At 38.5% G+C, this 27,020-nt stretch overlaps 1 protein-coding gene across 1 annotated transcript; it reads left to right on the top strand.

Annotated features, from left to right (window-relative positions):
• The first annotated feature begins 1,374 nt into the window (after positions 1 to 1,374).
• Positions 1,375 to 26,279, top strand: ubl3a (ubiquitin-like 3a). Its single transcript, XM_043229297.1, has 6 exons — positions 1,375 to 1,615; positions 1,712 to 2,039; positions 17,457 to 17,565; positions 19,058 to 19,144; positions 20,249 to 20,326; positions 24,534 to 26,279. Exons 2-6 carry the CDS (start codon positions 2,013 to 2,015, stop codon positions 24,584 to 24,586), a joined length of 354 nt encoding a protein of 117 aa, XP_043085232.1. The 5' UTR covers positions 1,375 to 1,615; positions 1,712 to 2,012; the 3' UTR covers positions 24,587 to 26,279.
• The last annotated feature ends 741 nt before the right edge of the window (positions 26,280 to 27,020 follow it).

The following is a 27,020-nucleotide window of genomic DNA, read 5'->3' as shown; positions in this document are numbered from 1 at the left end:
ACAGATTATGGTCTCGGTCTACCAGACAACTCCACACACACACCAGTTTAAAACCCCTGCGTATGAGTATTTATTCACAGGCGTGTGGTTTTGATGGCATTTGTGGCTGTTTTTTGTTCTGACGGGAGACTGAAATGGCACACAGGAGAACAAAAGCGTTTTTGGAGGCAGCGCAGAAGAATCAGTGACAGATTAAAGAGTTAATCCTCTTGAGTATCTGTAGGTCTGACACCCCACGTCAGAATGAATTCCTCTCAATAGAGTACAATAGAAGTAGAGTCAACAGCGCAGATATAGACCTCATGCTTTCAAGACAGGGCCACACATGCAGACGTGCACACACAGCCTTTAACTTTCTATGTAAATTTATTCATGAAACGGCTATAAGCTGATACAAAAGTGCCTGTCAAATTACATTAGAATATTGTGAAGATGAGACAAACAAAATATCTGATATTGGTTTTTATACCTGTTTTGTATCATTTCTAATAGTTTTCATGAAAATGTGCTTATGACATAAATTTTAAATTTAATGAAAAAAATTTAAGATAATTTTTTTGTGCTTTATTTAGCTTTTCTCCACAGGAAGATTTATTATAAAATATATAATTCAACAATATCCCAATAATATCGCTAGGTATAACCAATAATACATATTCTGCCTATGATATTAATGAAACTATAATAATAAAAACAATGATATAATAACAAGTAATACTAAGTGAATACATTATATATTTGTTGTTATTTATTCATTAGGAACAATACAGTTGTACAAGGCCATTCATAGCAGATTCATGAACAAACTGCTATAAAACAGATAGCTTAAACCATCTAATAATGGTTTGCTGGTCTGTCAGCTGGTTTTATAAGGATTTTGAGAGCTTTTCAGCTGGTTAGGATAGGGTACCAGCCTGCTAAACCAGCTGAGTAACAGCTTGGAGACAAGCTTAGACCAGCTTAAACCAGCAAACCATATTAGGCTTTTCTTTCAAGCAGGCTATAAACCACAGTTGCATTGATTCAACAAATGAAGAGCTGTCCATGATTTTACTTGTGGTCCCTACGGTCTTAGTACAAACAGGTAAACTATTGGTGAGAACTAGCCTATGTGCTACATAACTTAATAATAAAACTGAACACTAAACAACATTGGGTTTAGGATTATGTTTAGCATTATGTAATTTCAAAAAATAATAGGCATAAAGCATTTCGATAAAAGTTCCCAGATTCTACTAATTCGTTTATACGGGCGAGAATGGATTTGTGGGCTCGTCTCTCTCTCTCTCTCTCTCTCTCTCTCTCTCTCTCTCTCTCTCTCTCTCCCCGCCTCTTCCTTTAACTGCTGGGGGGCGTATTCATCCGCGCGCGCACACACACACACACATACCGATCGACATCGCGCCGTTTTTATCTGCCTCACCAGCTCCGGTTTCCCCACGTTCAGTCTTTCTCCCCGTCAACTGCCGCCATGTTTTTTTGAGGCAGGATGACAGCAGAAAGCGAGCGCAGACGAAGACGGATATAATACTGAAAAACAGTCGAATTACAGCATTTTTTTCGACCAGGCGACGGTCTATTTTTTATTGCGGACTCGCGAGGAACTCGTTTCTCGGTATATTTACAAATACCAAGGGCTGAATTGTAGCATTATTTTGTTTTCCTATGGCGTAGGCACATTTTTCCTAATATATATCCTTTTTTATTTCAGGATGGGAGGGGGTCCTCCCACATAAATATAAATTCCACAAATTATTATTTTCCCCGTTTTGAAGTTTATTTCACGAAAAAGCAAGAAGTCAGAAGCCTGTCTGAAGAAGAACAACCTATTCCTGCCTGCGCTTAACTACCTCTACAAGCGAATCTTCAGGAATAACCAGACGACTGATCTCTGTATGAGCAACTGCTTTACCACAAATCACCTGCTGTCAAAACTTTGTTTTCTAAGACAACTAAAGGAAGAAAAACAACTTTTAATCTAAAGCGAAGATCCGACGGAACATATATCAAAGATGACGGGCAACATCCCAGTTGACATGGTAAGAATTTACTCGTTCAGCAAAAGGTTAGGATAAAATGTAATGTTCTTTGAAACAAAATAGTATCTAACCTATGTTTCTAGTTTTTGCTATTACTAAAAAGTAAAAAAAAAAAAAATGGCTGGCTGACGGATAACTATTCGTTTTTTACTAACAGTGCAATATTCTAGATACTAGTTAGAGTTTGAGTAGTGGCAATAAACAAAACAATACTTATTCGTTGGTAGCAAGGTAGTATAGTTACCAGCAACAATTGAAGTAGTTAATAGTTAATAAATGAACCACAGATCCCCACAGTATTCAATTAAAGATTGCTGTTTATTTCTAGAATCAATAAAATAGTTACTGACTAGTAGCAAAGAAAAGTACTGAAATCTGAATAGTGAATTAATAGTTATATTGTTTAGTCTCTTAATAGTAAAGCTCTTAAAAACAAGTACTAGTAACGTAAAATTAGACACTAGTTAGTTTCATAACAAATGCGTTATAACAAATATGTTAGTGTTTGTAAGATTAAAGAAGGTCAATTGATTATCTTGCTGCTTTAGTGAATAGATCATCCTGAGAAAATCCAGAAGGATGGCGTTATTAAATATCTTGGATCACTTTTTGCTCTTCTGCCAATAACCCCATCAAAATTCCACCTCAATCAGGAAGGGCAGTAGTGTAAAGATATCCTATCTGATGGCCTACACAGTGCTGTTCGGGCTGATAAAGAGGAAGTACGATCAGGGAGATTCGAAAACAGTCTGCCCTGCTTGCAAAACTAAAATAGTCTTGAAATGTGAATCGAGACGATTGCTTAAACTGTAACTCCGACATTAGAATCTTGCTGTTCAGAGGGATGATGTCACAGTTCTTTTTAATCCTCGTTGCACGCTTTTAGAATAACATTTCAAGCTTTGCATTATGATGTAAGGCTATAATAGATTGGGGCTTCTAAACCCCGTGGGTGGTGGTAGTACTGCCAGTACTCGCCAGTATCCAGAAGGTCAGTGGTGTAAATCGAAGGAAGTGGTGAGAAATCAGCTTATCAACAGTAAACCACAGCCCTGATTGTGTATTAAGATATTGAAACTACTATCGACACAAATAAGAACTCTTTCTACTGATGCCAGACTGTAGCATTGTGTCGCAGCGTGTTAGTGAAGAATGCTTTGGATATGCCAAACAGCTGATCTGGCTGTCAAACCCAAGATATGCAGACGCTCTGACATTGCAAGGACTCTGTTTGATGTAATGTACGCTGAGGGCTGATGTGATAGGCCTTTACAGTGCACATTCAGCTGTCCTTCTGTTTCTGCCATTGAGTAGCACCTAAATGTAAACCCGTCTTTCAGAAAGGCTTTCTTGGCAACTGTAGGTATCAAAAGAGCAACTCCACGTATTGTTGATTTCGATGCTAGAAACGTGAGCCGCCCCTGATGATGACGATGCATCTCTTGACGTCTTTACAGGAAGAAAGGTTTTTCTCACACTATTCAAACAGGGACAGAACGGGGAACAACATGTTATGTTATAGCACAAAGTCAGGTATTGATTATCTAAGCTTGCATTGGAAGGTTAAGGTCAGCTTGAAGAACTTTAAACACCCAGGAAATAATATTAAATGGATTTGCTGGCTTTCAAATCCATTACTAGATTTAAAATGAATGAAGAGGCTGCATGATATTTTTTTTTTTTACTTTGGGTTTAGGTGTCTATTTTTGGTTTCCTGGAACAGCATGTTCAGTTTTAGGATGAAATGTCCACGAGGTGAAACTTTGAATCATTGTGTGGTCTCCAGCTGAGGGGCATTCAGTTGGGGGGTAGGGTTGTCAAACAATGGGAGTGTTTGTGTGTGTGTGTGTGTGTGTGTGCATACATCTTGTGGGTGGGCATTTTAATGAATGGCCTTTTTTTGTGGAGAGCTCTCACCGTTTCAAAGCAACAAAATGATGCGGAAGCCTTTCGCCTATAGGTGCCACATCAGATATACTCCTTTAAAAGAGTTTGCTTTGATCAGTTGTGAGACTGAGGTGTGAAGGAGAACTCAATACTCCCTGACAGGACCGTGTCACTTTGTGTGGTGTCATATGCTATCGTGTCCTCTATGAGTAGGGGTGAATTAGTATGGGAGGAATGTCAAGGAGAGACCTCCCTAGTGGCTGTTTTCCACACACTTCAGTAGCATTGCTCAGCACTTTTAAATCTTTAAATTGTTATGTAAAAAGCAATCGAGGTGCTTGATAAACCGACATTCTGAATGAAATTAGGCTAATGTTGTTATGAGGAGTAGTTATTTTGTTTTGATGTGTCCTGCATAAAATGCATTTGAAACCCATTTTATGTCTGTAATGTGACATTTTTGGATATTTGATGTAAAAAAAACCCCTGTTGAATAGCTCTATTATGTGTACTGGGATTGTTATGATTGTGAAAAGTGGCTTTTAGCACAGAATATATATATATATATATATATATATATATATATATATATATATATATATATATATATATATATTATATATATATATATATATATATATAAAAGTTTGTTACAAATATATATATATATATATATATATATATATATATATATATATATATATATATATTCTGTATATATATATATATATAAAAGTTTGTTACAAATATATATATATATATATATATATATATATATATATATATATATATTTAAACAAACTTTTGCAAAATTATGTAACCAAGTTCACATCAATAAATCTCACCAGGGAACCAGACAAGAGAAGGACATGGCTACACAAATCAGTACCTTTTGAGGGTTTATTAGGTCATTATAACATCTGTTTAATGACAGGCCCTCTTCTGACCCCAAACAGCCTACCTGCTATGAACAACCACTGTTTGAACTCAGAGGTGGCCAAAGCAAAAGAGAACGACAGGAGTAAGGTACAGGGAAGGTAACAGTAAGTGTTTGTGTGTGTAAGAAACTTTGGAAAAGTTGTAACCAAAAGTAATGAAACACAACACAGTATTTAAACATTGCAAATGACAACCTGCATGCTATGAACAACCACTGTTTGAACTCAGGTGGCCAAAGAAAAGAACGACTAAGCACAGGGAAGGTAACAGTAAGTGATAGATGGAAAAGTGTCACAGTTTAAATCTCAAATGAACCTGCATCAGCAGCATGAGAAAAAGACTCAGCGGTTTGATAAGGTGTCAGTTTTTAGAGTCTTTTTTTTATTTGGAAAACTACAAGAAACATAATCGTAAAATTCTAGAAAACATAATAAATGAAAATTATATGGAATATCATGCATTAAGTATAGTGTCAGCATAAAAACAGTTCAGTATCTGTTGTATCTATATGTGTTTGTGTGAATAAATAAAAGTATGACATAAAGAGTATGATTTGCACAAAATGAATGACTCTAGAGAGTGTTTATGGGTCAGTAAGGGTTAAAGGCTAAAGAGGGAGTGAGAGAGTAGCAGGGGGAGGAAGTAGCTCAGACTCACTCAATAAAGGATCCTTTCAGTAGAGTGAGGAACAATTTACAACAGCTCTGTGAGAGAGGTGCCCGCTCGCGCACACACACACACACACACACACACACACACACATACACACTGTCATGGAAAGTTAGAGTGATTCAACGTCAGTTCGTGTAAATAGTTCTCAGTGCCTTATTATAAGTTGTTTTAACTTCTCTGTGGTGTTTCTACATATTCATTACTGGACTTGAGTCAACATATATCTGTTTTTACATGTTTCCAGAGGTGGTTCTATTCGAGCTTTGTGTGAGTTGGGTAGAGACTGACTGTAGAGGGTTGTTTCACTGTAAACAGTGGCTCTCGCTCGTCTTTATGACATCATTGCACAAGCATTCTCTTGTAGTTCAGTGAAGTCACAGATTGAAATCTCAGACCAGACTTCCCTTCTCCTAGAGGCCTTTACTTTACCTCTCTCCCCTAGCCAAATGTTTTTTCTCTGATCTTAAGATGATCTTAAGAATGCGATCTGATTGTTTTTGTTTTTAAAAACGGTCGCTTCTGAGGAAATCGGTGTGAATCATATTTAAAAAGCATGCCGATATTTAATCATCGGGGCCTTTTCAGAGCGTTCAGCATTTTTGAGCAATTAAACAAGATTGTTGAATCAGAGATTTGAAATTAATGGCCGAAAAAGGGCAGTTTATACTGATTCACAGAAATCAAATATATGCCAACTTGTTTTCTTCAATTTTGAAAGTCACCATCTTCTAAATGATATTATTGTTAGTGATTCATCTACACGTATGTTTTATTTAATTTTAGCAAAAACAAAAGAAGAAAGTCATATGCACCTAGGATGGCTTCTGGGAGAGTATGGAGTAAATATGGAGTAATTAAAATTTTTGGGTGAACTCAGTCTTCTCTGAACAACAGACATCTCATTGATAATGACTTCTCCTAACATGACCGAGCCAGGTTCACATTTTGATCCACCTCCATTCAATCAACAACCAATGAACAAAAACAATTTCAATTTGAGTTTTCAATAATCCATTTTCTTGGATGTCATAATAAATACACAAATACCATTAGACTGTGGCTTTATATGTCACAGGGATGGAGCTTGTCCATCAAAGAGGATTCTGAGTGCTTTTTTAAGAAATTACTTGGTTTATCATTATCATCATTAGGGTGTAGAATTTTTAGGCACTTCACGTTTTAATCTGATTCTCACGATACGATTCTAAAAGGATTCGTTGCTAGCATTTTTCCTCCTTAGATATTCTGCTGTGCATAGAACTGTAGAACATGATATGGCTAGACAAATTAATATAAGATATCAGGATAATGTGAGAAAAAATATCATAAATACATTTGTATTGCCACATAACTTGCTATCTGTATCTTAGAACTGGTGCTTATTTAATACCATTATGCAGTCTGTTTGACAGGAATAACAAGAAAAAGCCTTAGGACAGTCCAGAGTTATGACTTTTAATGAAAATTTTTCTCTGGGATCGCCTGAAAGAAAAGATAAAAAAAAAAACGATGAAGTTGGTGCGTGAGGCTTTGTCTTCAGTGCTGTAATAATTCTGTTTGAAAATGCTCATGATAGTACTAAGAAATGAGGAAGGTGTTTTGCAGGTTTGTAATACATGGCTGTATACAGTAAGCTACTATCAAAAGGCCATTTCTATCAGCCGACTGTCTCTCTGATGGGAAGGTAAGTGAAAAGGTCCCCTCCCCCCTACTCTCTCTCTTTCTGCAGATGTCTGCCCTTTTTCAGCAGTAGGCACGTGGGCAGGGCCTGCAGGGCAGGAGGCTGCCTGCCTTCCCTTCATCTGGCTACTGGAGATTAGATATTATTCTTTCATGCTGTCTTTATTCTTTTTATCTTGTGTGTGCCCCCCCAATAGTCAAGCAATAGTCAAAAATACATTGTATAAGTCAAAATTATGAATTCATCTTTTATGTTAAAAATCATTAGGACATTAAGTAAATATCATGTTCCATTAAGATATTTTTGATTTGAGGTGCATGCGTATGTTAATAATGTGTATGAATTGATTTGAATTTAAACACATATGCATATGTTTTCTATTAGATTTAGGAATAGTTTTTGCAAATTCATATATATATACACACACACGCACATATACATATATGAATACTCAATATATACAGTGTGTAGGATAGCCCAAGCAGAAATCTCGTCATATTTTCTGACCAAGCTGCGTTCTCGGTGTCTAACTTACAGAGATCATCTAGCATTTTGACTTTCAAGACAAGTGACATTATCCTTTAAGCAATTGAAAGGAATCTTGTTTCAGTACTAGAAAGGTCAGAGTTCTAGGTTTGTGTTTATTTAACCCCACTAATAGCACATTGCTAATGTGTTTATTGAAGGTGTGTAATTAGCTTCAAGAGCAGGAAAGTTTGTACAAAGATAAATCATTCACAGGCTCAGCATTTATTACCATTGTAATTGGCACGTCATCACACAGTCTTGTATTGATTTCAGTGATATTATCACCTAAGCCCTTGTTTTCCCATCCGGTGAGATTCATCGTTCAGGCCGGATGAGCACATGTGAGTATGTCTGTGTGAGTGATTGTCCTTCAGGACTGCTGATAGGGCATCCAGACAGGCTGAGACTGCAGCTGCAGGGGTGCTGTGGTTGTGATTAAGTACGGAAGCTAAAACTAGCTTTCTGGGGCTAATGGCCACCTTGCGATGCGCTCAAGTGAGTCGGGGGAGAAGACCAAGAGTGAGATAATGAGAGTAAAGGACGTTCTAGACATCTTGAGGAAATGACTGCAAAATGATCACTCTTACCATGGTTATTGAGACTGGTCTATCATGGAAAAAATCTATCAAGGAAGTGTGGAAAAGTTTTTGGCATCTGTGTTTTATAGGACGTTTTGAATAAATGACAGTCATGCAGAGCTTTCATGCTTGTCTGCTCAGACAAATGGCTGATGATTATTAAGGAACATTGTGTTCAATAAAGCATTATAAACATTAAGAGAAAGTAAAGCCACAATAGCCTTTAGCAGAAAGAGCAATCCTTTATTAAAAATATCTCATATCTCTTATTAAAAATATCACATTTTAAAGTCAACATGACATCACCCTTTATTTTCTTAAAGGAATAAATATATTATCTATTTAATACATGATAAAGCTGAACAATTTAACATTGCATGTTATTCTAATGCAAAGAAAATATTTGTCAAAAATCAAATAAATCTGTCCCACCTCATCCTCACTTTTCTGCCAATAAACTTCTTGTTTACAATCCATCTAAATATATATATGTATATAAACATTAGTGCTGTTAAACACAAATCGCGATGAATAAAATAACTTTTTTTGCATTTGTGTATATTTATTATGTATATATAAATACAGTACAAACACATATAGTATTATCTATATTTACCAATATTTATCCATCCATCCAGTTATGTATGTTTATCCATGTTTTGCAAGTTCTGGCAAATACTTCACATGCTCTTTTCCCCCATTCCTCACTTTGTTGTGAGCATGACGAGGCAAATGCAGCTGAAAGCAAAATCAATCACTTTATGTTCAACCTACCGCACATCAACTCATGCAGAGAACATCCAGCCACATTTTTGTGTTGCTCGTACATGGAAGATTTGTGTGTGCGCATGCCCATGACTGCGAGTCTCAGATTCCTGCATAAAATCGTGGGATCCGCAGAGGTCTTGGAAATAGACAGTGAGCTTTACAATTCCTCTACAGCCCCTCTCGCAGTTTAATTTCCCGTGTCTAAATGTGCCATCTAATTCTCAGATCTCATGTCATTTAATGCTGTTATCGCTTTCTCCTGCGCCGCGCTCTTCATAATGAAAATTTAAGGGTTCTGACACACATCTGAAAGATATCACATAATAATGAATGACCGGGTCTCAGATTTTTGCTACTGAAACAATCTGCCCAATATCTTGAAGGCACTTTTATATAAAACAGAAATCATGTTGTGGACTGGGATCTATTCATTTAGCAGCTCTGCCCAGAGACTAGCGGCTGAATGAGCTAGCTATTAAAAACATGCCGATTGTGATGGTGCTTTTTGCTCTGGCTGAAGTGAGACATTTATCCTTCCATTCCCATGCATTTCAAACTGTCATTTTGGAAATGTTCATTGCTTTAAACCCTGCTAATGCAAACAGGCCAGACCATTTTATCTTCAGTTTAGAAAGAGGTCAAGGTGACCTGTAATGTTGAATATCTATGCAAATCCCCCACGCAAACAATGGGTGGTTTACCGTATTCAGCGGTTTTAACTTTCTCACCAAAGAAAGGATCGGGCCGCTATTGCAAAGTGGACCAACCTGTTCTGTCTCATGTTGAGAAATAAAAAAACTGGATTGTACAGGCTGTACCTTGCCTGACGGAACCTGAAATCGATGCTTTGTTTTCCTGTATTTGTCCTCTTAGAAACAAATATATATATATATATATTTAAAAAATGTTTGAAACGTTTTAAAAATGGCTCATAAGTAACACTCAGATATTTTCAAATCAAAATAATTTTATGGATAGACTTTCTCATTTACAGCATTCAGAAATGAAATTCAGAATCCCATTAATGTCTACAGTGAGACATATTTCTAAGTCAAGCATGATATTCGATAGGGCTGGACTTCATTTCATTTTGAATAGATTAAATTTTGAATAGTAAAGATTTTGCTTGTTTCAGAAGTGGAAAGACCTACACTTTTATTTAAAATGTAATATTCAAACATTTTTGAAAGTCTCTTATACTCACTAAGATGCAGTACTTATTGTGAAATATTATCACAGTTTAAAATAATATATGTTTTCAATTTAAGTTTTCAACACCTTTTAGTGGCATGTCAAAAATTCATTTGGTGCTCAAGAAATATTTGTTATTATTATCAATAATAATATTTTACTTTTACTTTTGTGGAAACCATGCCACATTTTTTAGGATTTAAAATTTAGGATTTAAATAGTTTTTAAATATAAAAAAGTAATGTTAGTCTAAACCCTTTCAGTATAAATGCACACATAGCTTAATCACAAGTATAATTATATACCCCTAATTCTTTAATAAAATACAATCTGAATATCCCACATTTCTGTCACAACACCATGATGCAGTGAGTGTTATTACAGTAAATAATTTGGTAATTACATGTAGTAAATGATGGCAATGTTTACATTGAAAAGACTTCTGAGTGTCTTGTTGTTTCTTTGGTTTGGCTTTAAAGAAGTCATATAATGCTAGATGCACTTTTATAAGTCGTTTGAGCTGAAATGCATGTTGGCAGTGTGTATACAGCCACCCTGTGATGATAAAAATCCACCCAGTTGTTTTTTTGTAATCTCCCTAGACTGGACTGGTGTCTTATCTCAGACCCCCCTGAGTGAGCCTTCATCAGTCCGAGACGCAGAGACAAGCATGTCTCCTAAGCGTTTGAGGTTTTTTTTGTTGGATGTAATAATGAATTGGCATTATACGCCCTTTAAACGGTCCGTATTTGGCGATTGAAATGTTTCGTTGGGCTTTAGGCTTACAAACACATCGAACATTTATCAAAGTCTTTATCTCGTTCTATCAAGGAAAATTACGTAATGATAATTGTTCATGAATTATCGCCCAGCCCTAGGTTTAAAGCATCCATTTTAGTCAGTTGGTGCGGTATACCCCAGTTTCAAACGGAGGGAAAAAAACAACACTTCCATTTCTGGAATGAGATCCTCTAAAAAGATCAGGCTTCACACTTCTTGAAGATATGCGGGTGAAATCCCGCTCACGTCCTGACTGATGAAGGAGAGATGAGTGAGTGTGATCACAGTCCTCAAACTCACCTCTGTCTCAACTACATCACAGACTCTTAGAGACAGAGACAGAGATGACACCGTTTGAACCAACACTGTGCTGTCAGGAGGAAGATGGATGGCTTCCTTTTTCTGTCTCCTCTGTTTATGACTGAGGGTGAATTCACACACAGAAGCAGACTCTGAATCCATCGAGTAGAATGAATGAGTTTTGCGCCTGAATGAAATGGATTTTCAGGACACAGAAAGAGAAAATAATCATCTTTTGTTGAGCAGTGTGGTTATATTTTCAGTTCTGTGTGGATTCTTCATTTATCAGTTGTTCTGATCCATTACGCCATGCTTAAATTAGTTTTTTCGAAGATCTGCCAAGATTACATTTTTTTATTCAGAGCCCTTTTCTAAATGTCACGATATTCATATGATTGGTTGGTTTGTTAGAGTGACACTTTGAATAAAGAAAAATATTTTTATCCGTCACCTGTCAGATCTCAGCAATTAGGATGTTCTGACATTGTGCACATTCACACATTTTTTTTGGACTTGCAAACATAAACACTGGTTTTCTGTGATGCATTGAAAACTCATTTAAATATGCCACTTTGGTACAGTAATCTATGTGTAGCTGATTTAGAAAGATGTTTACAAAAAAGTGTTATGAATAAATGTATCATTAAGTAAAATTATAGCTGCATAATTCCTGGCTATTTTTTCAGTTTCAAAATTTACACCTAAGGAATGAACACTTTGTCATATCCTTTTTCAAAAAATCATTTTTTTCTGTTTTAGGTTTAATGAAACATGAAAAATGAAAAAAACCAATTATTATGTTCTTTCTCTTTATATATCTATAATATATTAGTGCTGTCGAATGATTAATCGTGATTGATTAAATCCGGAAAAAGTTTTTGTTTACACAATATGTGTGTGCTGTGTATATTTATATGAATGCACACACATACATGTATATATGTATTACATGTCTATATATTTATACATGTATGTTTAAGAAAAATATGTTTATATATTAAGTATATTTATTTGTAATATACATAAAAATGTAAATATATACATGCAAATGCATGTAACTATATTTAAATGATATACTGTATTTGTGACTATATATACTAGATATACACAGTAATTCTGTAACTGTAAGCAATTCTGCATTAGGCTAATGTCAAATGTACTGTACAGTTTACTTTTGTTTTCTTTTACTTTATTATCTTTACATTAAACGCTAATTTTACAGTATAACAATTTTAAAGAAATTCAGTGGCTTGAGCAAATTTGTAGTGTAAAGAGTAAAGAATACTAGATAATACTAGAATAAGTCCTGGGTTTGTTGATAAGACCGAGTCTAATGTTGAACTCGGAATCAAGCGTGCCTTAGGCTTGTGTGTTTGCAATCATTCGGTCGTGTTTTAGGTGACTTTCTTTTTGTTTTAGAACATCATGTCAGTGTTCTTTAACCAGCTTATGGAGACATAGCCAATCCTACCATAGAACTCACTAATTTCCTCTCCATCCAAAACAGACAAATCCCTGCTGGAGGCGTCGTATCTAATATTGTTTTCATTGATGTGCTGTTGCGTAAGTGCTGTGAGTGTGTGTCTGTCCCCTATTGCATAAATGTCATTCCCAGAACAATCTGGCAGACCTCTATTCTGAGATGGGCAAAAGCCGGTCGACGTGTCACATCCACTGTGGTCAGCATTTGTTGTGGCTGCTTTTAGTTCAGACGTCCTGTCTGATACACTCATTACTGTCAGCATCACTTTCTCTCTCTCTCTCTCTCTCTCTCTCTCTTTCTCTCTCTTTCTCTCTTGCTTCATTGTTTCTTGGCAGAAGGACCGGATTGTTTATCTTTCTCAAGCAGAGAATGTCCTGATTAACTTGTGATACCCCAAAACTGCAATAGTCTGAAAAAAATCTCTAGTATTTCATGGTCTGTCTTTAACTGATGCAAACCTTAAAACACCTGCTCTGGGTGACTAGTCAGCCATGGAAAGACTACTGCAGGTGTTATTTGCCATCAACAAACACCTTACAGTGCGTATCACAATACAGGTGTCACAATTCAGTACAGTTCAGTACACAATTCATACTACAGTCCATGAGTGTAGTATGAATGTGTACTAGTAATATACTAATAAAACGGCAGCATTTAGTTATATATATATATAGAGAGAGAGAGAGAGAGAGAGAGAGAGTCTATTTATTGCCATTAAAGTGAAATTAGCCTATTAAAATGTTATTTCATGCTAATTTCAAATGCTTGAGGTCTTTTTTTTAAATCTGTGTTTTTCTATATTTTATTTAAAGTGATTTTCTGTAAATTGCAGTAATAAGTTGCCACTAATTTATACATATTTATTTTAATTCCTGCACACAATTTTATTTTATATATAGAGAGAGTATATGATAAGTGCTAGTTTGTTTGTATTTCTTTCATTTAATTGTTTAAAATTCATATTATATGAATATTGTATTATATAAAGTCATGATTTTTTCATTGTCAGTGCCTTAAACACTAAAAAAATTATGCAAGTATGATTATGATATTTTTAGTCACATTTCTACATGGCAGAGCCTTTGTTGTGCTTTATGTGTTTCCGTGAATCCAGTCTTCACATAAGCAAATCTTTCCATAACACTGGAGATCCCATCGCTCACGAGTTGTCTGTGTCCTTAGGAAAGCGCTTGTGTGTACAGGAGAGCACTGGGGGTGATTACATCAAACGGCCCCCCTGAAGGGTTGGTTGTGGGGATCCGGGATTCCTTGGCTGGGATTGGTGAAAAAAAAATGTTTTGTAGGGATGCAGTAGCAAAGATGGTGTAATAATGTTTGGCACAGCAACTGCAGAAAGGGAAGCACCTGCCACTGGGTATAACCAGCGCCAACGTCACCCTCGCCTATGAAATCATTCCCCAGCGGATGTTTTGTGCTGAGGTTGTTGTTGTCGAAGTTCCTCTGAGGCATCTCTGCATACCGTATTACGTCACAGTGAGATTTCGTCTGCTCACCGAGGAGATGGAATGTTTCCCAGCATAACACATATTTCTGCTGTTAGAGCTTTTCCTCCTCTTTATGTGCGCGTCTGGAAATATCGTATAAATCAGCGTCTGCTAGGCATTCACCGGGTGAAGATGATATGCCGTTGTTACACAAAGATGGAGTGACATAATGAAAGATGAGCTGTGGGGAGAGAGGAAGAGACAGATGAAGAAAGGCTCTGCCTGCAGGTGATTCAGGTCAGCGCTCTCACAGAGGAGCCGCTGCCACGGTTACCATCTCTATGGAAACTAGGAGGTGTTCCGTTGCGTTAGAACTGCCATCCTGATGTTTTTGATGAACCGCTAGCTGCTGATTGCCAGCTCGTTCAAGGAGTCTGTGCAAGAGAATGACACACAGGCATTTGAGTAAACCTAACCGTAACCATGGATAGGGAGATATGAAAAGACAATCCAATTTATTTTAACATGCAATGTATTTTAACAAAAAAAAGAAAAGAAAAAAAACTGGAAAAAATAATTCAGGGTTGTATTGGATCGTGTCCAGAGAATTGGCTTGGCAGTGTCATCTGAAAAGTACAGCTGGTTCAGAGCTTATGTTTTTAATTAATAAATATGCAAAGTCAGACATTTTTTTTGTCACAATGCTCACAACAGTTTTGAAATGCAAAGGTTTTCATTTAGTTATCTCTAATTTAATTAGCTATTAGTATTATATAATAGAATTGAAATAATTAGCATATATAGGGCCATATGAAATCGGTTTTATTTTTCCCAAATTCAGTTTTGTTTCAAATTCCTTTTTTCTGGATTCTGGATTTTTTTTATTTTTATTTATCTTGAGTTTGTTTTAAAGGTCGAATAAAATTGCATTATTGCCAAATTAATTGAAATCATGAAACTTACAATATTAAATAGCTGTTTATTAAAGGTTTTCTATAAAAGTATATGTTATATTTATGCTAAATAAATTCTGGCAAATAATTTGTCTAGTATATACCTTTTAAAATAATGTTTTGATAATGATTGTATAATTAATACTAGTATTATCATTATATTAAGTAATATTTCTCATTGTATCCATCCAAAATTTGTCAATTTCTGTAACATTCCATGTTATTCAGTAAATGACTGGATTCTGCAATTCTGTCTGCATTTTCTTCATCATGCGGCCTACAAATATATTGCAAATTTGCTGCAATTAATCAACCACTTATTTAATATAGTATGTCTGTGAAATATGTTAATAATATTTAAAACGTTTCAGCAGTTGATGAATTAACAAATTTTGGTCTGTTAATCAATGCCAATAATGTGAAAGGCTGCATATACAAATGATAAAATTAATTATAATGTGAAATATCATGGAATTTAATATAACTGTCAATATATAATAATGTATTGCAACATATTCCAGTCTTATAATATCATAGTCCTAATAAAAACGATTAATTTCTTTATAAGCAATCTTACAGGCCCAAACTAATTTGAGGAAATAGTTTTTCTGTTACACTTTGCATTCGTTGTCCGTTTTCTGAATATATTATTTTCGGAGTATATAAAAGAGCCCGTGTCTGTTCAAACTCTGGAAAAGGAGGAATTGGCAAAAATGTGCTCAGAAATACTGTGATAAGTAGATTTTCTCTGGTATTTCCTTCCTGTGCGGCGGCTTCATAAAATAGCCACATACTAATCCGAGCCTAAATTAGATTTGCATGTGTATGTCTGCGTGTTCATCCAACCGTTATTTGGGCAAGTGCATGCTTGTGTGCGGCTGTTTGTTGACTGATACTCTGTGCTTAGATGGAGTCTTAAGATTGTGTGTGTGTTGTGATCTCTGGATGAGGGGTTTGAGCGAGCAGGCTTGCTTCTGGCTCTAATCTGATTCTATAAAGTGCTTAGGAGGATCTTTGTTTCCATCTGGCGGTTTTCACTCTGTTACATCACTGCAGCTGGCAGTGTGTGCGTGCGTATAGAGGGAGGAGCTTAATGCTGGATCCTCTGATGTCAGAGACTCTAGTAACACACGTGCATTGGACATGCATTGCCGCGGGCCCTGTCTCTCAGCTTGAGTCCTCCTACCCTTTTGATTTTAAATGGGCAACACTGCGATGTGAATGAATATGATAATGGACGTTTTGCAATTTATATCGCTTGTACTTGTACAAACGGCGTAATGTTGCTGATCGAATGACGTCGAAGGAAGGACACTGCAAGGACATGAAAAATGTATGAAAGCATTTTTTCGAGGGTCGAGATGAATTTGGCTCAGCTATGCTTAGAGTGATTCCATCACTACCATCAAAACTTTTTATTTTAGACTAACTTACACCATGTTAATTAAGTTTATTTTTTACCAACATACTTCTGTGTTGCAGAAATGTATATATCCATACAATATAGATATATATTTTTAATTATAAACAGGATCATGTTAATGTTATATAACATTATTTATTTATTTTAGAAAAATAGCAACTTGTTTTTAATAACAAATCGTTCTCCTTTAAAATAACTGCTGGAAGGTCACGTTATTAAAAATAATTTCCTTATGTAATTGTATTATGGGTGCAAATTTGATTTGAAACTTGACTCATGATTATTATTGGTATGTAAAAAAATCACAATAGTATTACTTTTGTCAAATCTGTGCTGTTAAATAGGATTTTTTTTTCAACATGATTTTACATTATGTTTGTTTTATTATTTTTAGGCTATTTTTATTTTTATTTAATTCTCAATGTAAGCTACGGTTTTCTTTTGCATTTATTTTGATTACTGGAATTCATTTAAACACAATAAGTTGTTAAATCTACATTCTTAACGGTGGTTAAGACTTCATCATGAAGATTGCAAAGCTGTATCAAATTCTGTAAAAAAGCCCAGATCTTTCTCTTATATGTCTGCACAGCTTTCCAGTAGTATAACAGCAATTTCACATTGTTTTAACAAATTATTATTCAATTCAGGCTCTATTTTGGTCTGAATCTCGCAAATATGTCTCACTAAAGTTTAAAACAGGCTGCGAGTGTTGTCTCGTGTCGATGTTGAGGAAGTGTGGGGTGGATTCTGACCGAGCTTCTAATGGCTCTATTGTTTGTGTTTCAGATCAACCTGAGGCTCATCTTGGTGAGTGGAAAAACAAAAGAGTTCCTGTTCTCGCCAAACGACTCAGCGGCCGACATCGCCAAGCACGTGTATGACAACTGGCCAATGGGTGCGTGATGATTCACACCTAACACATTTTTTTGAATGCGTCCCATCAATAGACTGAAACCATTGGCTCGTGTGGAGGATTTTCAGGCTATTGTTTCCTAGCATTGAGTAGATTCCTCTTTACAACCTTTTTCTGTGTTCAGATAATCTGCGCTGCAGACAAATCTGAGTCTGACCGAGTGGTAATCCTGCGCAGAGCTAGATTCACTCACTGTACGCTGACCTAAAGTCAATGACAGTACTGAAGGGTAAAAACAGAGCGCCTGAGTTTGTCTGTTTATACATCTGTCTGGTCGTCTCTCCGCATGAGACTGAGGTCTGTGAAATGCGGTTCAAATATTCCACAAATACAGTTCTAGCTGAATCTGTAGGTTATTGTACATTTTAAGGGAAGAGCAGATAATGTACAGACTCCTCTTTCATCTGTTTCTGCACTGTGCTTTGGCAGCCCATCTGAAACGGCAAGTGCTTTTAGGTATGCAGCCACAAGCTCAAGTTTAGCATTTTTCCATTTAATTGACCTCTCAAACATACCACGGTGCAGTGATGGTAATACCTTGTTGTTTTGAGATATATATATATATATTATACACTACAAAGTGCTGATTTTTCAGATTTTATAGATTAATTAAAATTTTATTTTTTTAAAATCGTGATATAAAAAAAGAGATATTATTATTTATTATTAGGTTATTATTTAAAAAATGATTAGAATGGCTTTTTTGCATCATTAATGAATAAATGTTTTCTTTTTTTCTTTTTTTCTTTCTTTCTTTCTTTCTTTCTTTCTTTCTTTCTTTCTTTTTGAAATCTGAAATTTTGATGTCATTTCAGGATTTGGACACAAGCAAAACAAATTACTTTTTTTTTTTGTTTTTTTTTATTGCTGTCTTTTGTCCTTATTTGTCCTCTGAAGAAATTCAGGGTTTATTTAAGTAGAATTTTTAATTTGATTTAAATTTCTTGCTTTGAATAGCTCTTATGAAAGTCATCAGAGTTGAATTATGTCAAAGAAAATATAGATGAAAAAGAAAGGCCTTCTTTGTTGTACAGTTCGTCAACTCCATCGGGGTGGTCCGGGATTGAATCAGAGTTTTATTCATACCAGACGAGCACAGTGGAGCTTGACCTCATGAGGACACAGAATGACCTTCACTTGAGTCTTGTGACTGATTGAGTCAAGAGCGAGAAAGAGATGGGTGGGTCTTATGAATAAATGAATGAAGAGAGAAAAGAGTGAAAAACATGGGAAGCAGTAACATGGAAAAGTGCAGACTGGTGGAAAAGTATGTTTCTAGGGACAGTTCACCCCAAAAGAAAAATATTTCCTCACCCTCATGTCATTTCTAACTCGAATGACTATCTTCTGTTTTTTTAGGTCTCTTTATTACAATTTTTATGGAATTGTTTCTTTGTGTTTTTCATTTTGTGATGACAATGTTATCACAAAATGTGTAAACATACATTTTTCTATTTTATTCTGTCTTTATCAGACTGGGAAGAGGAACAAGTGAGCAGTCCGAACATCCTGCGCCTCATCTATCAGGGCCGATTCCTACACGGCAATGTGACGCTAGGAGGTGAGCCGCCTTCCCACACTCCTTATTACCATTGTTCAAATCACACCGCACATGCTTCGCTTCTTTTCATTTTTCACTAAATCATTCCTCTCAGTCCAGGATCATGGTCTGAGATAGAACGTTGCTTAGCTTTTTTTCCTGCCAGGTAAATCAGCCGTGTCCCAGTGGACTCATAACGGCACAGATATTTATTTAGGCTTTGTCTTAGTTTATTTCGGGCCAGGGTGCAGTGCGGTTCAGTTCTATCATTGTTCAGCTGATTATAAGGACACCCAAAAATTCAGCTCCCAGTCCCAGTACACCTAAAAGTTGTGAATAGACTTGACTGACTGAAAATATATTCCCAGAATGTGTCAGCAAGCAGTCTATGAATGTAGGAAAGCACTGGCCGGCAGACCTGTCATCAGGGACAGAAAACAGGGAGGAGAGGAAATTCTTTGGGCGTGAACAGGAAGCACTTTTTTATTTGTTTTGCCATCCCTCAAGCAACAATTAAAGATAGAGTGGGTTTGTGAACGAACGCGTGTATAAGAAAGTATACGAGTATCTATCTATCTATCTATCTATCTATCTATCTATCTATCTATCTATCTATCTATCTATCTATCTATCTATCTATCTCTATCTATCTATCTATTTGTCTTATTACACAAATAAATCTTAAGTCCTAGATTCTCTATGAATTTGACAGAGCCTTTTATATGTGATCTTTGAAAACATGAAATTTAGTGGGGCTAAATTTTCCCATGGCTCAATAACTGTGAGCGAGTGAAACCTCACAACCAGCTCCAATTCCTGAACTGTTCGCCTGATGACATGATGGAACCCAGGCAGGTTTTGCCAAAAAAGTGTCACTTTGATAATGCACGCTGACACCTACTTGATTCAAGAGCACCAAGGCATGAAGACCGAGTGCGTCTGTGGGGCAGAAGGCGGCAGAAGTCGGTGACGGCTCTCAAAAAGACACAGGCCTAATGTTTAAATGTTATTCTGGTCCTCTGTCCTATGATTTCATCCCTTTGAAAGTGACTTTGGTGTCATAGATGTACAGCTGCATTAGTCTCTCAATTCGGTCCAATGCTCTTTTTTTCTTATGTCTTGCAGCTTTAAAACTGCCTCTCGGAAAAACCACAGTGATGCATTTAGTTGCCAGAGAGACGCTGCCCGAGCCAAATTCCCAAGGTAACCATTCTGCCCCTCTCTCTTTCTGTACCTCCTCCTTCACTGTTTCACACGCTCCTGTCTGACTGCAGCCTTCACTTTGTTCAAAAATGTTCAGTTTATATGTGGATCATTCTCACCCTCCAGCAATATTTCAGCTTTCAGAATTTTTAAAGTAGCATTTGACCAAAATATAAATTTCTTGGGGCGAAAAGATATATTTAATACTTGCTAAACTATAAAAGGTTATAAGGTTGCAACATTTTTATACTAATGCTAAACTGAACATTTTCATGAAAATTTATTTTTGGTTTCATGTATAGTATGTATAATGTCTATTTTTAGTTTTTAATTTTGGATATGAAGGACAGAATAGTTACTAGGTAGTTACTAGGTAATCGTTTCTAATAATTTTCTGGTTAATTCTGTTAAAAATTCCTGTTATTTAAATAATTGACTATTAGGCATGCGAGCGCCTGGTGGCGGGTCTTGCCCCACGGGACCCGGCCGGGCTCAGCCAGGCTAAACAGCGACGTGGGGCCATCCTCCCGTGGGCCCACCACCTGCAGGAGGGACCGTAAGGGGCGGTGCCTTGTGGTTTGGGTGGCAGTCGAGAGGCGGGGACCTCGACAACCCAACCCCTGGACTCAGAACCTAGTTCTAGGGACATGGGCGTCACTCTCTGGGGGAAGAGCCTGAGTTGTTGCGGGAGGTCGAGAGATACCGGCTAGAGATAGTCGGGCTCACCTCCACGCACTGCTTGGGCTCTGGAACCCATCTCCTCGAAAGGGGCTGGACTCTTCACTACTCTGGTGTTGCCCACAGTGAGAGGCGGCAGGCTGGTGTGGGCTTGCTCATAGCTCCCCAGCTTAGCCGCCATGTGTTGGAGTTTAACCCGGTGGGCGGGAGGGTCGCCTCCCTGCGACTCGGGTTGGGGAGGACTCTCACTGTCATTTTGTGCCTACGGGCCGAATGGCAGTGTAGAGTACCGGCCTTCTTGGAGTCCCTGGGAGGGGTGCTGGAAAGTGCTCCAACCGGGGACTCTATCGTCCTGCTGGGGACTTCAGCGCTCACGTTGGTGATGCTAGTGACACCTGGAGGCGTGATTGGGAGAAGCGACCCCCGATCTAAACCTGAGTGGTGTTCTGTTGTTGGAATTCTGTGCTAGTCTTAGAACACCATGTTCAAGCATAAGGGTGTCCACCAGTACATCGCGTGGCATCAGGACACCCTAGGCGGAGGTCGATGATCGACTTTGTGGTTGTATCATCTGATCTCCGGCCGCATGTCTTGACACTCGGGTGAGAGAGAGGCGGAGCTGTCAACTGATCACCACCTGGTGGTGAGTTGGATTCGTTGGCGGGAGGAGGCCGGACAGACTTGGCAGACCTAAACGCACTGTGAGGGTCTGTTGGGAAGCGTTGGCAGAGACCCTGTCAGGAAGATCTTCAACTCCGCCTCCGGCAGAGCGACCGGATTTCGAGGAGGCTGGAGACATTGAGTCGAGTGGACTATGTTCTCTACCTCTTTGGTCGGCGGCGCAGCCGTCCGAGCTGTGGCCGTAAAGTCTCGGTGCATGTCGTGGCGGCAGCCCCGAACCCGATGGTGGACATCGGAGTAAGGGATGCCGTCAAGCTGAAGAAGGAGTCCTATCGGGCCTGGTTGGCTCATGGGACTCCTGAGGCAGCTGACAGGTACCCGATGGGCAAGCGGACCGCTGCCGGGTGGTTGTGCAGGCAAAAACTCGGGTCTGGGAGGAGTTCGGGGAGGCCATGGAAAATGACTATCGGGACGGCCTCAAAGAGAGGTTCTGGCAAACCGTCCGGCGCCTCAGAAAAGGAAGCAGTGCCCTGCCAACACCGTATACAGTGCTGGTGGGAACCTGCTAACCTCGACTGGGGATATTGTCGGGCGGTGGAAGGAATACTTTGAGGACCTCCTCAATCCCGCCAACACGTCTTCCACTGAGGAGCAGAGGCATGGGGACCCGGGGGACTCGACCATCACCCTGGCTGAGGTCACTGAGGTTGTTGAGAAGCTCCTCGGTGGCAAGGCACCAGGGGTGGGCGAGATCCGCCCGGAGTACCTCAGGTCTCTGGATGTTGTAGGGCTGTCTTGGCTGACACGCCTCTGCAGCATCGCGTGGGCGGGGAAAGTGCCTCTGGACTGGCAGACCGGGGTGGTGGTTCCTCTTTTTAAGAAGGGGACCGGAGGGTGTGCTCCAACTATGGGGATCACACTTCTCAGCCTCCTGGGAAAGTCTATGCCAGGGTACTGGAGAGGAGAATCCGTCCGATAGTTGAACCTCAGCTTCAAGAGGAACAATGCGGGTTTCGTCCTGGGCGTGGAACACTGGACCAGCTCTATACCCTCTTCAGGATGCTGGAGGGTTCCTGGGAGTTTGCCCAACCAGTCCACATGTGTTTTGTGGATTTGGAGAAGGCATTCGACCGGGTTCCTCGTGGTGTCCTGTGGGGGTGCTCTGGGAATATGGGAGTAAGGGGCCCTTTGCTAAGGGCTGTCCAATCCCTGTATGATCAGAGCAGGAGCTTGGTTCGCATTGCCAGCATTAAGTCAGACTTGTTCCCAGTGCATGTTGGACTCCGACAGGGCTGCCCTTTGTCACCGGTCCTGTTCATTATTTTTATGGACAGGATTTCTAGGCGCAGCCGGGGCCGGAGGGTCTGGTTTGGTGACCACAGAATAGCTTCTCTGCTTTTTGCTGATGATGTTGTTCTGTTGGCTACATCTGGCCAAGACCTACAGTGTGCGCTGGGGCGGTTTGCAGCTGAGTGTGAAGCGGCTGGGATGAGAATCAGCACCTCAAGTCTGAGGCCATGGTCCTCAGTCGGACAAGGTGGCTTGCCCCCTTCAGGTTGGTGGGGAGCTCCTGCCCCAGGTGGAGGAGTTTAAGTATCTTGGGGTCTTGTTCACGAGTGAGGAAGGATGGAGCGAGAGATCGACAGGCGGATCGGTGCAGCTTCTGCAGTAATGCGGTCGCTGTACTGGTCTGTCATGGTGAAGAAGGAGCTGAGCGCAAGGCGGCTCTCGATTACCGTCGATCTTCGTTCCTACTCTCACCTATGGTCATGAGCTTTGGGTCATGACCGAAAGGATGAGATCTCGGATACAAGCGGCGAAATGAGTTTCCTCCGTGGGGTGGCTGGGCGCTCCCTTAGAGATAGGGTGAGAGTTCAGTCACTCGGGAGGAGCTCGGAGTAGACCCGCTGCTCCTCCACATCGAGAGAGGCCAGCTGAGGTGGCTCGGGCATCTGTTCCGGATGCCTCCAGGGCGCCTCCCAAGGGAGGTGTTCGGGCATGTCCCACCGGGAGGCCCGGGAAGACCTAGGACACGCTGGAGGGACTATGTCTCTCGGCTGGCCTGGGAGCGCCTCGGTGTTCCCCGGAAGAGCTGGAGGAAGTGTTGGGAGAGGGGAGTCTGGGCGTCCTGCTTAGAATGACCCGGCCCCGGATAAGCGGAAGAAGAAGAAGAAGAAGACTATTAATTTAACTATTAAATTAACTATTATATATATATATATATATATATATATATATATATATATATATATATATATATATATATATATATATATATTTAAGTTTGATTTTATTTAAGTATTATCTATGTATAAACTTAAAATAATAATATTTCAGTGTGCAAAAAAATTTAATTAAATTATAATTACAATACAGTCTGGGGGCTTTATATATATATATATATATATATATATATAAATCATATTTTTTTATCGTTTTGTGTATAAGATAATATTCTGAGTTCTGTTTGAGTTTCTATTTCAAATAAAATGTTTTTATATCATTATTTATGTATGCTGAAGCACTTTGCGCTTTGACAGAATCATTGCTAGGACTTGCTCTCTTATCAGTACCGAAGACCATGGCTCTGTGAGCTTCTATGCTGCCTTTTAAGTCACTGAAATAGGCCATCATATGTGTTTTACATACTTCTTCTGTGTCAGTTCTGTAGCAAGCATAAAATTACAGTACATAATTGTTTTCTAAAAGAGCCCTTTACAATGCTGTTTTATATCTAATGAGATTTGCTTAAATGCATACAGAATGAAATATGCACCTTAGAAAGAAACATAATTATGTTGCCTACCTCTTTAAGAGCACAATTTCTGTGATGCCTTAAAATGGTTTTGGAACAGAACCACTGTTTGTTTTTGTGCAATAGTATTAAAGTCTTGTGTGTTTGCTACAGGTCAGAGGAACCGGGAAAAGACTGGAGAGAGCAACTGTTGTGTGATCCTGTAAATACATCCCATCATCCCTCAGAACGAGTGTGTCCTGTCACCCTTCGTCCATGCTGCTTAAACACAATTAATCACACCCGACTCCCACGAGCACCTGACCAGAACAAGAGCTTCACTTCTCCTGGAAAGGAAAAAAAAAAATCACCCGAGAAGATTTCGGCTTCGCACAGTCCGTATTTAAGCCAAAAGATGTCAAAAAATCAGATAATAGAATGCATCCCTCCTTCACACACACACACACACACACACACACATTTCCGCCCTTTCTAACACCTTCACGCGCATTTATGAACTCATTCAAACACACACTCACACACACACACTCCTCCCCCTCTGCCAGTTTGCACACGGAGGAGGCCCTCGTTTCTCTGTTTTTTATTGCACATAGTAACATGAATGATTCAGTGAGGAAAAAGAGACTCGTTCGCCTCAGCCGAGGCCCTTGATTCTTCCTCTCAGGAGGGAGATGTGTGAAGGGGAAAATTAATTTACACAGGGTCTGACGAACTTTTCACATTCATCGATGCGATGGCTCGGATCCGGTGCGGAGGTGAAAAGGCATCTGAAATAAGAGCACACGCTTCCCCGGTGGGATTAATCTCCGCTACAGTCGCCCTCCCGGACCGTTTCCTGTCAAATGCTAATCGCCACACGCAGTCTGATTTCAGCGCAGGAGAACAAGTATTGATGTGCCTGATGAACGTTTTAGAAATGTTTCTTATACGTTTCCATGGGTTTTAAACGTCCCGGTGAGGTCCTGGAGCTCCAGCGTCCTGCTCTGTCGAGTTCCCGTACGCCGGAAGTGTTTCAAACACAGTCGGGACTTTGCAGGGAGGTAGATTTCCAGAAGTTGGTGGGATTGACTCGTGGGAAAGTCTAAAATACACGTAAACGAGTAACAGTAACATTTGCGACTGTGTTTTGACAGTCAACCAGTGTTGCGTTTGCCCTCTTTAGATAGATCTGAGCTGCTCTCTTTCAGGAAGGGTGATAAGATTTATCCCTTTATTTTCAAAGTGTAGTGGTGTAAATTAATGCTTGCGTTTGGAGCCAGAAGATATCTGTGGAATGAAGTTTGGTTCGGTTTCTATTTCCCCTTCCTTGTTAGATCTAAAATTTGTTTGCACAACACAGGAAACATGAGCTGTTTCGTTTCTAAATCTGTGTAATTTTTTTCTTCCCCCCTCCTTCCTTTTTAATATTTTTCCAAATGGGAATTGTATTCGAAGGTTACATATGTGTAGAGTATATTTAATATGAATCTTATAGAGAACATAACTATAGATTGTTGATATATATTGGTGTCTAGTGTATGATAGTCTAAAAACAGTTAGCACATTAGCATTTGGAGCAGTGAGACGCTGACAATTTCATGTACTTTAACAGCAGCAAATCCCTCTAATGGCTGAAGAAATTATTGTTTTCTCTCTCTCTCTGTCTGTCTCTTCTTTTTTTAATCAAATGTTCATAATTTGATGTTTTATTTTTGACTTCCTTTTTATGTGGTCTTTGCTTTCTGCTTTTTAACACCGCACTAGGTCTGAAAAATATTGGTCCTTATCAGGGTTCAAATCTGTACAGAGCTGAAGTTTTTAAAAAGATAATTGTAAATAAACTAATGCTTCTCATTCTCTAAACTACAAATGGAAATACATCTATAAACTGAATAAAGAATCCAGAGTATTGAAGTGAAATGGTTATTGCTTGATATGTTGTCCTTCAGATTGTTTATAATGACTTTAAAAGGGCTACATTTGTAAGGTGTTGACTTTAGAACTATTCTATATTTATATATTTTTTATTTTATATTTATATTCTATTTAGGACACTTGACCAAAAAGGTACTAGTCATCAGTGTTCTTTCCAATGAGGCCTTTGCAAAAACGTTCATGAACGTCACATACTTCTGTGATCTTCCTGCGCCACCTTGTGGGTAAAATTATAATTACACTCATCTCCTATTTACGCAAATCACATAGTGTTTAAGTGTTTCATGGAATAGTCATTAGTATTTGTTATTGTTAATATTGATTAAATCAAGTAATATTAATTATTTATTATTGTGTCAATTTTTGTACATAAATTAAGATGAGAAAAAAATAATATACTTAAATGAAAATAGAGCTAAAATCAGGTAAAAGCAGGAAACACGTAGTAACGACTACACAGCATGGCCTTCGACACGGTAAGTTTTTGTTTCTTCTCAGCAGAACTCTGGCACACCAGTTAACGTTAACTTACGTGTTCATTAAGTGGTCATTGTGCGAAATTTACCAGTTTGATAAGATTTTGATCATTCTGATTACTTTCGGCGAAAAAAGCCACCACGTGTGTTAGAAACACCGATGGTAAGCAACTAAACACCGGTAAGCAACTAAATAAACATAATAACAGCAGCCTGTTCACGAATTATTTTTTAATTTTAGAACTATTTC

Source organism: Puntigrus tetrazona, unplaced genomic scaffold (genome assembly GCF_018831695.1).
Source record: "Puntigrus tetrazona isolate hp1 unplaced genomic scaffold, ASM1883169v1 S000000002, whole genome shotgun sequence".
Lineage (NCBI taxonomy): Eukaryota > Metazoa > Chordata > Actinopteri > Cypriniformes > Cyprinidae > Puntigrus > Puntigrus tetrazona.
The sequence above is the reverse complement of the archived record's forward strand: the minus strand, read 5'-3'. Positions and strand labels throughout refer to the sequence as shown.

Bases quoted from the DNA above. Each gene is read 5' to 3' on its own strand.
- ubl3a (XM_043229297.1), top strand. From the start codon at position 2,013: ATGACGGGCAACATCCCAGTTGACATG. The intron at 2,040-17,456 runs GTAAGAATTTAC...TTTGTGTTTCAG, and splicing joins GCAACATCCCAGTTGACATG to ATCAACCTGAGGCTCATCTT. The intron at 19,145-20,248 runs GTGAGCCGCCTT...TATGTCTTGCAG, and splicing joins CGGCAATGTGACGCTAGGAG to CTTTAAAACTGCCTCTCGGA.